Consider the following 14,859-nt stretch of genomic DNA (forward strand, 5'->3'; position numbering starts at 1 on the left):
AAGTTATTATTAACTGGAAAAATTAACTTATATAGAGAGAGAATTGGTTATGATGCACTATTTAAGATGTCTCTTTAGGAAAGCACAACATTGTGTTACTACAATGCAGATGGAGATGCTTTTTAAAAAGTGATGCAATGTGCTTCAGCAATCAAAATGCATTCAGAAGAAATCGGATTGCAAACGGTGCTTCAAATCAGTGGAGAAATAAGCCCGAGACATGTAATTGTGTTGAGGAATGTCTGAGTGCTTTAAATCATGTCCTTATGTTAAAGAAATACGTGAGAAACAAGCTCAATATTTTTCTGTATGTGTTTCAGCGGCATTATGTGGATGAAAGTGATCATCCATTGGCATTGTGAAAAATTCTCAACTATTTCTAAAACCTAATGAACACATAAAACAATGCCTAAAGGTTTCTATTCATCTGATCAACTACGTGAGTTCATTTAAAAACAAACATCAACAAATGTGTGCATGTTTATTACCCAGCAGCTCCATGGCATCATCCTCATCTTCCATCTCATCTTCAGTGACTGAAGGGGCGGAGTCAGGCATGGAGTCAAACGAATCCTGGGACAACATGGCTGCTAACAGTTTCTTATGGTTCTGTTGCTGCTGTTTTAATCCTTTAGTCTTTGCTTCCATTTTTAAGCTACAGGGAGAAAGAGAAGAAGTTTTTAGTAGGCTGTTTTAGTTGACAGAAACAGCAGAATGACTCAACATGATGGCAGGGACATAGCCATTAGACCACCGCTTATATTAATATTGATTTGTATTATTATTTTATTGTGTAATACTTTTGTATGTTAATTTTATTAAATAAACAATTTATTTTGTCGCATTTCTAAAAAAATCTATGGGACATTGATATCTAGTGGCTGAGCTTGGTATTGCAGTCTAAATTCAAAATATTGGAGAGGCATGTTTGGCCAAGTAACAGTTCTTCTCATTTTATTTAGCTTGTTTTACCAGAAATAATCTACAGGCACTCCATGTTTGTGGACGTGTAGTGGAAGTCACGTTAGGTCAACAAATGTGCGCATGCGCAGTAACGTTTGTTTATGTTGGATAAATATGAAATGATTTTAAGTTCAGATTCAGCTTGGCATCTCATCTGTGCAGGGATTGTTTGACGTAAACATGTTTTCACGCTGCACTCTCCATATCTACACTAAAAATCCATATCCACCAACTGTGCTTATTAACACAATGCTCTTTAATTCAAGCATGACTTGTCTATCTCTTCATAATCCAGCCAACACTTTTTCATTAAAACTGACCATATTTCAACTTGAGGTCAGACCTAATAATTGTGTGTAACGTGCAATTTGATGTGGTCATGCCAGATACAAAAATGTAAAAGTACATTTTTAATCTGCATTAGAAATCTAAATTATATTAAATACATTAATGGGGGTTATAGTTCACTGCAGAACTATAAATACCACAGTATTTAATTTTGAGCAAACGAGGGGGGATTTAATTGAATGAATTTATGAGCATATGCTTCATTTCACACTTCTAAATTGGCCAAATTATTTCAATGTGCCGTTGGTAAATAGAAATAGAATAGCCTGGAGAGAATTTAATTCAAGTGTTATCTTCTCAGAATAATATTGGAATGATAAAATGCGCAGATAATCTAAAAATTCAGGCTGGGGCAGAGCTATTTTAATATCCTGCCTTTGAACATTACCATATACCAATTAGGATGCTCATATCCCTCATTTAGCATCATTTTTTTACAAGGCCATTCTTTGCCATTCCCAATCTTGTAGTCTAATATGGTGCCAGCTAAAACAATCATCCCAAAAATCAAACGCATAGTTTGTAGGGATAGTAGGGACCCAAAAAAGAAATTTATGTTATCATTTACAATATTAAATTTACATATACATTCCAAACCTGTATGACTTTTTTTTCTTCCGGAGAACACGAAAGAAGATATTTTGAAGAACGTTGGTAACCAAACAACCAGCCTTATTGACAACCCCTGCATAGACACAATACCATTTAAACATTTCTCAAAATATCTTCTTATGTGTTTCTCAGAAGAAAGAGTAGAAGTTCTCTGGATCCACAAGTAACGCCGATATAACAGGAGGAATTTTATCTTTAAATGAGTTTTACTTTTAAATCCATTGTAACAATTACAGCTTTTGGGCATATCCTACCTGAGCGTGTGTTCAATTGTACAAATGAAAGACTGATGAAAAACCAATATCGCTTGAGAATACCTCAGTTAATGCAAACATAACAGTTAAAGTACAGGTCGGCAGGGACAATGAAAACAAATAAGCTTTTCATTCCGTGGGCATGGAGCGCTGTATGAGTTTATCACTCCACAAAACCTCAATGGCATTAAATTAATTGTTTTTTGCTTGGAAAGTACAACAACAACAACAAAAAAACAAGAATGAAATTGATCTGATATTAGCATGCAATAGAAAGTGTACACAATGATTGCAAACAATCAATTATTTTATCCACATTCAAAACAGATGCGTACTTAAATATACAAATGTTTCTGTATAAGTCACGTTCTGCAGTTTGGCTTAATTGCACAGAGGAGGAATTAGTGACCCGATTTGTCCCGTCGTTTTCCCTAATAAGGGAGCAGTGAACCACAGCTGACACAAATAATGATTTAGCGACCAGCTCCTAAATGAAAACATTCAATTTGCTCATTTTTAATCCTGTCATGCAGAAGAGCTTGTCTCTCAGATAGAACCTGACCAGCGTTTAAATGAATACAAAATACGGTTTTAGAAATCTCAGACCTCTAAAAAAAAGATGAAAGTAAATTGCTTTGTATGAATGCAATTTAGTGAAATGCAAGACCATCTATAGCCTGGTGTGGGTCGGTACGGTGACAAGAAGCCTTGTCAGACAGAACTAAAGTTGTACTGCTTTCTGGTTCCTGTGGGATTGGAAAATCTCTACGGCATTCTTCCAGCAGAACAGAATGTATCACTTACTGATAATAACTAGACCACAAAACCAAAGCTACAAATGAAGTAATATGAAGCAACCGTGATGTAATTCAACAGATCCTCTGGAGCCCGTCCAGCAGGAATGAAGAAAGGATGGTTAGTGACCTTCAAGAATTAGTGAAACAAAATGAAGGAATCATATTAAGCACAATATGATTTAAAGGTCCAGTCTGTGAAATTCAGCGTCTTCTAGTGGTAAGGTTGCGAATTGCAACCAACGGCTCACTCCACCCCTCCTCTTTCGAAGCACTACGGTGGCTGACACAGAACTAAGATGTCATTTTGTTTCTATGCCGAAATAACTTATTTATGAAACGTGATCTAGCAGTTTGTCCGTTCAGAGCTACTGTAGAAATTCCATGCAAGCAGACCCATGCTGTATATAGATAGAAATAGCTCATTCTAAGATAATTAAAACATAACGCTTCATTATGCAAGATCTTAACACACCTATGAACACATAATCATGTATATTATATTACATTTCTACTCAATACTACTTCAAGAAAATACACACAGCACCTTTAACAGAGTCACTGGTTTGGGGTTCATGAAGCACAAGGCTACTTATCTTTATGACAGGCTGTGGGGGGGCATATACTGTAAGACAAACGCTGGAATACTGTACATCCCATAATGATCCTTTAAACCCCCTAAAAGGCCTTCAACTGCATCCCTGCAGCACGAGTGGGCTGATGGAGGTTTTTATGAATATAAGACAGATTTAAAGCGTAGGCGTAAAACTGGAGAGGAGAGAATGATGGGGTTTATGCGTTATTGTATGTTGCCTGTGCGGAAAGGGAACGGGAGGAGAATCCCACACTCAGGTCTTATCATATAATCAGTTACAGTATCCCTTCCCAGCATCCACCTGCCTTCACCTAATTTCCCAGCAGCCTCGGCAATCTCCCAAACGTCCTCTACTCAAAGACTGACAGCTAAGGAGAGGCTAGCTGTTCAACCATTGAGGTTAGAGAGAGAAAAAAAGCATGGTTGTGTTCAAGAAGAGGAAAGGCGGTGGTTATTATAAAGAGCAGGTGATGGTTTCTTCCTCTATATGTGAAATTATAGATAGTGTTGTTTTTCAGCACTTGAGAATGGCTTTTGGAAAGATTTGTCTCTTGTAATCATGGGGTTCAAAACTTGATTGACATAGTATGTTTTAAAAGATACAGACGTGCTAAACAAATAGGGATTTGTATAGAATTAGAAAAATCTTGACTTTGTTGATCCTGGATTTATTTGAATTCGACTCGTGTTGCACCAGTTAATTTTAGTAATGAATAACAAATCACGAAGTAAAACTGTAACGTTTATTATTTAAAACATTTATATGCAATTATTTAAGGTTTAAAGATGATCCATAAATCTTTACTTATTTCGATTTAAGTCCAATCCCTTTTGGTGCAACTGAGCCTTGCTGCTTACACTAAAAAAGGTGCTTCATATGGTTTCTTTGATGCCATAGAAGAACCTTTTAGCTCCATATAGAACTTTTAACATTTGAAAAACCTCTCTGTTTCAAAAAGGTTCTTCAGATTATAAAAACGCAAGAAAGAGATGGTTCTTTAAAGAACCTTTGACTGAATGGTTCTTTATGGAGCCGAAAACAGTTCTTCTATGGCATCACTGTGAAGAACCTTTTAAGCACCCTTTTTTCACCACAAAAACCTTTTTTGAAACAAAAACTAATTCAGATGTGAAAGATTCTTTATGGAACCATTTAGACAAAAAAAAGGTTCTTCTACGGCATTGTGAAGCACCTTTATTTTTAAGAGTGTGTAAGGCTTAAGATCATAAAAGTGTATTTCTTTCTCTGTAATGAAAATCTCTGCCATCGCCTGTACATCTATGTGCTCTGGAGACGCCAGCGGAATCGACCCAAGGCTCCACAATTTACTGTAATCAAGTGAGAGAATATTTTAATGGAATGAAGTCTCTTCTGTCAGCCGGGCCCAGAATATGATTTATTATAATATCTGATCCTTTCTAATTAGCAGCATTCTCGCCAGCCAGCCTCTACCCTCTACTGAAACACCGGCCAATTAAAATCACCCTGGTAACGTCTTTGGTAAAGACCAAAAGGATCTGAATGTCTGTTGTGGTCACATTTCAGATCAAGTGTTAAAACCAATGGAAGCCTATGGGCTGCCTAGTGAATTTTGGTTGTAGACCAAAAACAAACCTAAAAATTTGGTGAATCAGGTTCAAACTTGATACAACACTTGGGGACACTTGGGAATTTGACTTGTTCAACTTTGGAGCTAATCTGTATTTTTTTTATGTATTTTTTATAAAAGAACTACATAAACATTTATAGTTTTTATTCCAATAAACATAACAAAATCTTTTTTCTTTGTTACAATAATTGGCTATTTTTCTTCTTTCAAACAAGACCAACCGTAGGTCTGTATTCCAAAGAATATGTGAGTTACAGCCATTTTAGTTTTAACAGTAAGTTTTCATGTGTAGGCTCAAAAAGGGCTGTGACAGTGAAGTGGTAAAGGGGTCGAAGAGCTGCAGAGTTTAGCATACAGTTTGTTTGAAGAATGTCTCCTTATAAATTATTTATATGGTTCTAGGAGAGAGCACAATATATGTTTTATTATAATACCACGTCCATATTTCACACAACACGATCTTTTAGTTTTTTGCTTGTCCAAACTCAACCCCAAAATCTTTTGAGTTGGCCGCGTAACTTTACCAGAAGTCAATAAGCTGTTGCTAGGGTGTTATGATGTTTTATACGGTGTTGCTTGGGTGTTCTGGATGATTGCTCAGATATTCTAATAGGATTGTAGGTGAACCGTAATCGAACCCAAGTCCCAAGTTTTTCTCATTCCTCAATAAAGTATGGCTAGGGACTGTCTGTCAATATCTGAGATTTTTAAGAAAGACCAATTTCATCAAGTCAAGTGTAAAAATGTGGTGTAAAATTGTGACTTACCTTCCTACAGGACTGTTGTCTTTGCTTGTCCACCCCTCAGTCTTGGCTCTGGGGACGGGGAGCTGTAACATCTCAGCCGCAAGTGGGTCAGAATCGTCCTCCTCACGCCCCACCCACTCCCCCACCACTCGAGGCCTCAACACAGAGTTATACGCCCGGGGATCCTTCAAGAAGAAGTGCAAGGAGTAAAAATTGGAAGAGTAGGAAGCTTAAGTCAAAGTATGTTTAAAATTAAACAAGAAATATTTGTGGTTAAGCACATGTGCAATAAGGCTAATTTAGAGTAAGAAAGAAGATTTGCATTAATGGATAAATGTTTTAATATTCATTAAAAATGCCAAATTTAGAAGCAAGGGAATCCTGGGGAAACCCCCAAAAAGACACAGCGACTATTCAAGTGAAGTCTATAGAGCCTTAAGAGAAAGATGACAAACACAGATGTTTGGATTGAGGGTGAATGTTCTTTCTCCCTCTCTTATTTTCATGTAGATTCCTCACACACAACACTAATCAGAATATGGCATTTATCCACAACATAAAACATATTCATCAAACAGATTAAAAGAAATAATAAACATCATACCAAATCAAAGTCATCAGAAACTGCAATGCCTGCACAGAGAAAATCGTTCACATGTCAGTAAATTTCAAGTATAACCTGCATATACTGTAGATTAGCCTAGATAATACAACTTTGACCTTTTATAATTTAACTATTTTTGAGGATGATAGCGGTCAATGTGAATTTGTGCCAAGATAATGTAGATTTGTTTGTTTGTTGTTGAAATGCACAGCATATCTAAAGAGATTTTTGTCCCATTAACATTTTTTATTGAGTGCTTTAATATGGTGTGTTGCACTTTTTATTTGCATACAACAATATCTGTGACCCTACTAGATCCTAGACCCATTTTGGTGTCACCAACCAGCTGACAAGCACTATCCCCCAACACAATAATCATAAAAACAATGGTTTTGCATGATATATGTATTGCACTTGACTGACAGCTGTCAGATGACTTACTGCGCGACAGGTTCTCCAAAGCTTTGCCAAGTTTCTTACTCTCTAGAAGTATGTGGTTGAGCTCATCAAAGTCTTGACTCTCCGATTTGGTTCTCCAGTCCCAGGTGGGACGTAGTATTGAACGAGGTACTTCAAAATACAAGCAACAACAAACAGAATACTTTCAAAAATGGAAATGACAGAATGTAATGTAAAAGTTTAATGCAGTAGGTTTTAACTAGGCTATAGAATTAAGATGGATTACAGGCCAAACCAGTGGACCTCCGGAGGCCTCTTACTGTCAGGAGCCTCCAGTTCATCTTATAGCCTACTGTATATCCCAAAAGTGTACAAGTGTAAACAATGTATTCAAATAGAGCAATTACACAATAAAAATCATCCTGAGAGCTGTGCGGTTGGCTGAGGGCAATGATTCATGTGATATTTTCCAATTCAGAGAAGCAAGAACAGCACAGGGAAATGCTCGGAAAGAGAAGACAATTCATTTACAATTAGAAGCCCACTCCTGTAAAAGTGGTGCAAATGAGAGAAAGAGCAGCTGTGTGCAGAAAATCTTGCCCCAGGGAGCGCTTTTCACCTCTGCCACTATCTACCACTGTCCAATGGATGAGAAGATCACCGCAGACCTACGATACACTTGTTTAGTAAACCACTTTGGATTTAAAAAATATAAAGATGTAATACAGAATTGTAAAGTGAAAAGTTGCAATTATGAGAAATGAATTCAAGACTAAAGTGTGAAAGGTAAAAAGCAATGTTTTGTCTTTATGTGAAATCCCCGTTTGTGTTTTGTCCCCCTCCCGCAGTGTCCTTCAAGGGAACAAAAACACCATTTCAACTTCATCCTCAAACACACAGCAGTCACTGCCTTCAGTAGCTGCTTAAGTTGAGCTTTCCTGTAGCTCATTGGTAACAGCATTGTGTCAGCAACGTAAGTTTGTGGGTTTGATCCCTGGGGATTGCACATACCTAAGTATAAATGTATAGGTTAATGCAATGTAAGTCGCTTTCTGCCAAATGCATGAATGTAAATTCTCTGTTACAGTTCTCTACGTGATCATTCTAAACTGTTACTTTGCCCATCACTCTCTCGTTTGTTTTTAGCTTTGCACAGTTCACAGCCAGTGCACGGATTGTCAGATATACGCATTATCTGTTAGAGCACTTGCAGTAAAAGTGTAACACTGAATAATTTAGAAGGTTGCAACGTCAGACTAAATGCGCTTGCAACTGCTATGACCCGAAGGCGTCAATTTTCAGCGTGGTGCTTGTAGTACAAGTGATTTCTAAGGGTTTTCTCGTCCACATTCTTCAAGCTTCGCTAATTGTTTAGAATACTGAGAGACAGCATTGTGGCCAGGCTTTAAGACTGTGCTGTCAGGAGTCGTTTCCTCTTTGCAATGATTTGGCATTTTGACAAAAAACATTTTAGGAAAGCATAGTCCAAGCCTTTATATATATATTTGTGTTTTCAGTACAATTGCTCGAGGGGAGAAGTCAGTTTGGGGGGATATATCTCTGAAAACCCCATTCATAAACGCCATTTTAAAACAAAACTTTGATCCTTTACTTCCTGTCTACGCGGAGGGTTAGTGGTCAGTTTAAGCTGCTAAAAGCATCACTCTTAGAATAATTTACACATGAATGTGCAAAAAATTAGTGGCGTGTGAAACATTTTTGTGTACATTCCAAGTAAAGAACCCTTGGAATACGTGTGATGAAAATGAAACTCAATGTAAGGGGTATTCAATGAGACAGTGACAGTTTGTGTATTTTTCTAGATAAAGTAATTATAAGATGTAAACAAACTCCACATCGTAACATTTGTAACATACGTTGAACATGTGCAATTAAGCATGAACGATACTGTATAAAATCGACAATACACAAAAAAAACTAATATTAGTTTTCACAAAAAACTGATATTAGTTTTCCATGCCTTGCAGACCCATGGAAATAAAGGCTACTATTCACACCACTGAGCAGCTTGTTTCCTGTGTAAATCACCCCATGTTTATTTAGCATGCAATACACAGTAACCTCTGGACTCATAATGTGTGTCATTACTTCCTAGAAACCCCATCTGAGCAGCAAATCCACCCAATCCTAAAACATTGCTGAAAAAAAACAGACGTTTTTCAAGAACTAAAACCAAAGATTAAAAACCGTTAACGTGAATCAAATGAAGATGAACACAGACACATTCACAGTTTAATCCGTAGAGCTTGCTGTCAACATTGGTGCCATTTCCCACAAAACTGGCCGACAGCCTCCTCTGAGGCAGAAACAGAGCCGCTGGTGTCAGTAAAAGAGCATCATATTCAATTATTAAAGACTGTAACCCTGGTTCTGATACAACACATTCCCACAGCAATAAAAACCTTTCCAGAACACTCTCTTGCACATAGCCAACACAACACAACTCTATATTTGGATGGAAGATGTGTCTTCTCATCTCGGATGTGTTCAAACTGATAGTAAACATCTCTATTTTAGTAATACTCACATGATTTAGACTCCGGAGAAGGTGGGGAGATGTTGGATACGGCCAAGTCGCTCTTTGATTTCTTTGGCTTTTTGGGGTGGATCTGCCAGGGTTTATCATAGCCCCTGGAGTCCCGTCGTGTGCCTTTGTATTCTACAGGGAGATGATAGAGTGAAAACTGCTTATTCTTCTATATCAAGAAAGCCTGACATCAATGTTTTGGTGCACTTAGTCCAGCCAAACAGCTTGCAGGGCACTGAACTAAACCCACCCGAGGAGCTATCGGCCCACAGAGCAGCAGAACCCGACAGAGTTCTCTGAATCCTTCCTGGACTCTCCTGCTTGGTCTGCAGATGGCCGATGAGGAACGGAATGGGGTGGTCTGGTGTCTCTGTTATTAGCTTGGTCATCATCTCCTGTGAGAGCCAAACAAAAGTGGTCAGAGGACAAACACACTGTCATAGATGAACTGTACAAACCCAAGTATCATGGACATTCAACTTGATTTTTTTTCAAATCTTTGATTAAGTTGCAAAATTATTAAAGTGAAGGAAATGGAATTTTGGTTTTATCTACCAACCATAGCTCACTCTTCTTAAAGGGACTGTTCATGCAAAAATAAAATTCTGGCATAGTTTATTCATCCTCATTGTGTTCAGAACCTTTACGGATCTTTCTTCTTCGGAACACAATTTTATTTTATTTTGAGAAATTTGGTCCATACAATTATTTTTAGTACTATATATATCTGCATTTTTCTATTTTCAAGTAGAGGAAAAAGAAGATGTCAAAATGTTATATAAAATAATGCATGCAATGCAGGCATGTTACTGGTTTTGTGAAAAAAGTCTTGGATTGGGATTTTGAACCCATGCACATCCCCTCTTGTGCCAAACAAAAATATTGAATAGTTTCTTTAATTTTGTGCTCATATTTACATTCACATAGGCTTTCATATCAGTCTATGCGACTTGTGCTAAAATCCTCAATGTATTAACTTATGCAACCTTGTTAAGCCATCTTGTGTTATGCCAACTGGAATCAACAGCATAGCTTTGGCCAGCCTCCACTATCAGAAAACTGATTAAGTTATAGGTGAAAGAAATATTTACACACTGATATGAAGCTAAGCATTACCGAGTGGAGGAAGTTATTGCCAAACGCTAAGAAATACATGTTTTCATGATGGAAGATGGTGCTAAAATGAAACCCTAAAATTAGAGATGCAGTTGTTGAAATCCAATTTTTAAAGATGTTTAATGCTGGCAGGGATCCTCAGATGAAATTTTAAATGTGTTTGGCTCTCCTCAGATATAAAAAGGAATCCGTACACACCATGAAAATGGTTTAAAATGTGCGGGAGAAAAAGGCAAAGCAAAATTTAAAACACCAACGTTTGATAAAGCTCTGGTTCAAAGGTATCCCAGATGGAAAATTTCGATAAAGATTGAAAAACAGTAGCGGGTTTCTAGCTGGTCATTAGCTGCTTGATCACCATAATAGTTGGTTTGGTTCAGGTCCAAGATGGTCTAACAGTCTTCACCAGCTTGAGATTCGTGGTGCAAGCCAGACAATCACAAATAAATCTTCAAAGATGTGAGATGTAAATGCTGTAATTACGAGACATAAGCCTCACTTGATAATTCCACTAACCTAACAACAGGTGGTGCATATAGAGGGCTGTAATTTGTGGTTTTAGCAGGAAGTAAATTAAACACGTCTGTGTTAACTACTCAACACTCCCCAGTGTGTAATTACCCTTGCGGTAAACAGTAAACCATGGTGTGGATTAGCCTCAATGTACTGTAGTGTTTGACTATCATCAAGAAATGGCCTTTCCAGCTTCCAGACCTCTTTAATGCCGATGCCAATCGAGTGATTTCACTATTAAAAGCCACAGCCTGACTAAAATAAACATTTTGCTTAATGAGGTTGAGCTGTTTGTTGTTGAGATCCATGATGGAGAGCACGCAGACATACTTATATTTAGGTCAAAGTCCCCGAATAGAAATAAGCTTCTTGATGGATTCTCTTGCATCGGGATGCAGAAAAACAGGATCTCTCGATCATAGTGACAGACTGGGAAAATTGGCAGAGTGGACACAATTTCAGCCTCTCTGAAAGACAAACTGACTCCTCGCCAGGTTCACTACCAACACTAAAGTAGAACAGCTATGGTGAACACATACGTGTCTCTCACGTGTCAAAAAAAGTTTTCTGCGGTTTTATGGCTATCGGAATGGACACAAATACAACCAAACTATATGTTTTCTGCAATATCCAGTGCTTTAAATGATAAACAAATAACAATATATAAACAGGAATCAGGTCCACTTATTTCTGTCTCTTTTATATGTCTCTATACAAACAACGGACTTTATTAATATGGTTTTTGATCCTTGGTTTTTGAGCATCTTATATGAATTGAACATTTAGATTGTCCTTCACAATCTAATGTTCTCCTTATGTCACCCAACTTTGAAACATGCCTATCTATGACCTGCCCCACCATAATATAAATGGTGTATTATAAAAAATTATCTTTTAATCTAAAAAAGCACAGCATCTTTAAATCTTACAGTGTTTTTAGCCAAATAAAGCTATGATAAGGACCATATTTACTAGTGATCTGAGAGTCCTGTGAGATTGACAGGATAGACTGTCTTGTCAAACAGGCACAAAAGAACCCATATATACAGCATATCTGCCCGTATTTATTTATATATTTACTTTAAGAACAATGTACATTAATCGACATCCATGAATGTAATGTAAATGTGCCAAAATGAGCCCAAGGGCTAGTTTCATATGCAAAAGTATGCAAAAAGCTTTGGACTTTACTTTCATCGCAGGCATTAAATATTATGTATGCTGTCTACAACACGAAGATTTTCCACCCTGGTGATTTATACCTTCTGCAAAAATGTAAAGTACACAGCAACTTACAATATAAAAAACATTACACCTTTCATTTTGACAATTATAAACAAATGAAATGGTAATAGTATCAACAATCTCTTTCTTGAATCAGTATTTGACAAGACCCAAGACACCAGATATTATTTAAACAAAGCTGAATAGAAAATGCAGGACAAACTTTCTTTTGCTTATTTAGATAAAAACCAAATGATGCAAACCTTTGCAAATCATGAGGTTGTGTGACAAAAATCGGATTATTCCTGCATCATATGCATGGTTTCACACACTTTCTAAAACACATTCTCCGGATGACTTATGTTCTGTTACTGAGTTTGAAGATGTATGGTGGCAAATCAATGCAGTAAATCCAAGAGCATCACTGATGTCTATGTAAACTGTGAATTATAGCCGTGTGAGACCATAGAAACAACTAACTAAGCTTGTAACAGTGAACTTACAATCAATTGTCTCTGTCTGGTAATAAAGCAAAATATTAACATATAGTATACAACATTAAATCACCACTTTCGTAGGAAATATAGGCGCAAACAGGCTCTGTTAATGCAACCATGTGTCTTATGGACAGGATATAAGTTTACTATCCAAGCGTCTGAAATCAGGCAGCTCTTTTCAATACAGTGCTTAACATATTTATTTTACACTTTAAAATTGATATCAATTATTAGGTAAACTGAAAGAACTAAATAGGCTTTATTCTTGTTTTTATAAATCAAATTATTAACTTCTCTTAGATATCAACAATGAATCATGTGCACAATTTTCCAATTAAAGCTTGTTATTCTATTAAATAAATAACTGAAACACGGTATCTGAACGAAAAAATAATAAACTAAAGTTGAAAATCTGAAAATGCATAGATAATAATGGTAATTATATTTGAGCATTGGAAATACTACTATGATGTAAGAGCTTATAATGATTTTACCATAGTAACCATAGTTTAACTAGTGTAATAGTAAACCTGTGTTAACACACGTACAATACACTTTTACTACAATAAAACCTAAGTAGTTTGTATAGTGTAGAGGAAATACAATATTTTGCTCCCACTGTTGATATTACTGATCATAAGGAGAAATTTCGATCAGTGCTCTTGTTTTCCCTCTGATCCCATCATTCATATCTTGCGTCACAGCAGGCAGACGCTGAATGAACACTGGGACAGAGATTTGGATGAGATCCAGCCCTTGAGACAAGAGGTGGAATAAAGGAGTGTTACAGCTGCAGAGATCCACACACAGACATTCAACACATTGTTTAACATTACAACCCTTTTAGAAGGCAATCCCAGCCAAAAACAATATCTTACATACGGCGTTGTTGAAAGTATGTTTCTAGCCTGTGAATTTAGGATTTAAAGGAAAAAGATATTAGAGCACAGCTTCCACAGACTGTCAAGATTTGAGCAGGAGATCCATCTTGTGAAGTTGTTATTCAGTTTCAGACTGTCAGGTGAGCTTGTCTCGTACACAGGGTGTGTGCTCAACAGAGGGGAACTCACACTGCATCGACGCCTCGGGTGTCTGCAGGAGGTCACTTCTACGTTAATTACTGTAGACCGCCAAGAAACCGCTATAAATAAAGACAAGGGAAGTCTCTGTATCTGAACAAGCCGTGTGTGTGTGTGTGGCACCACTAAAGTAATAAGCCATGTCCCAACATAGCCTTATTATTATTCTCTCTCATTGACTTCATTTAAAGGTTGACTATTACAGGACAGAAACTGACCAAACGCCACACACACCTCATTAACACCCAGAATTTCTGGCTGAAGCTTATGATAGATTTTGTGTTTCCTACTGGCTGAGACAATTTATACCAACCCAGACTGAACAGCGCTTGAAATTTCAATTGCCTGTGGTGGCTGTCAGCTTCAATTACAAACGGGAAATGCGATGATTCTCAAGCCAATAGATTTTATCGATATTCTCTGTGCTGATATAGCATTCAATTTGTCACTTGTGAGATGTTGAGGAGCTCCGTAATGAGAGTATAAGCTCAACAAATCCAGCACTGAGGAGCTTATGCTTCTGGAAATGTTGGCAAGTCGTAATAAAATAAAGCTGTGAGCAAAATGTGTAAAACAAACACGAATAAAATTCAGTCTTCCGATGTATTCATAAAGTAATTATGACGCTATTTTAGGGCAGGAATATCTGTCTGACCAGTACCAGTTGATTTTGTCAACCTGTTTAAAACTTTTATTTGACGAAGGAGATGGCTTTAAGTTTCGGGTATATGGCAAGCCCGCAAGCAGAAATGACAAAACATCCTTTTAGTCTTTGTTCCCTCACAGCTTGATTTCAATGCACATTAGCTGACACTATTTCAGAAAGGTCTAGGCTGAAATCCTTTTGTAGGAATAGAGGGTTGGAAAAGCTGAGCCACACAAATTGCTCTGAACGCTGTCTGACTTTTCTGGAGCGCTGGGTCAATGTACCCTTGACTTTGGAATAGAGTTAAAGTG

General features: G+C 37.2%; 1 protein-coding gene across 3 annotated transcripts in view; it reads right to left on the reverse strand.

The window, feature by feature from the left end:
- The window catches only part of c23h8orf34 (chromosome 23 C8orf34 homolog), a 56,608-nt gene that overhangs the window by 37,650 nt on the left and 4,099 nt on the right, over positions 1-14,859 (reverse strand). For all 3 annotated transcript variants that reach the window (XR_008905414.1, XM_056737667.1, XM_056737666.1), the window contains exons 2-7: positions 9,724-9,868; positions 9,474-9,605; positions 6,968-7,096; positions 6,527-6,555; positions 5,944-6,107; positions 489-655 (exon numbers count right to left, since the gene is read on the reverse strand). Coding sequence is in view for 2 of the 3 variants with exons in the window: in XM_056737667.1 (XP_056593645.1) it covers positions 489-655; positions 5,944-6,107; positions 6,527-6,555; positions 6,968-7,096; positions 9,474-9,605; positions 9,724-9,868 (766 nt within the window). In the remaining variant the exon portion in view is untranslated. The remainder of the gene's footprint in view (positions 1-488; positions 656-5,943; positions 6,108-6,526; positions 6,556-6,967; positions 7,097-9,473; positions 9,606-9,723; positions 9,869-14,859) is intronic.

The sequence above is a fragment of the Triplophysa dalaica genome, chromosome 23, assembly GCF_015846415.1.
Source record: "Triplophysa dalaica isolate WHDGS20190420 chromosome 23, ASM1584641v1, whole genome shotgun sequence".
Taxonomy (NCBI): domain Eukaryota; kingdom Metazoa; phylum Chordata; class Actinopteri; order Cypriniformes; family Nemacheilidae; genus Triplophysa; species Triplophysa dalaica.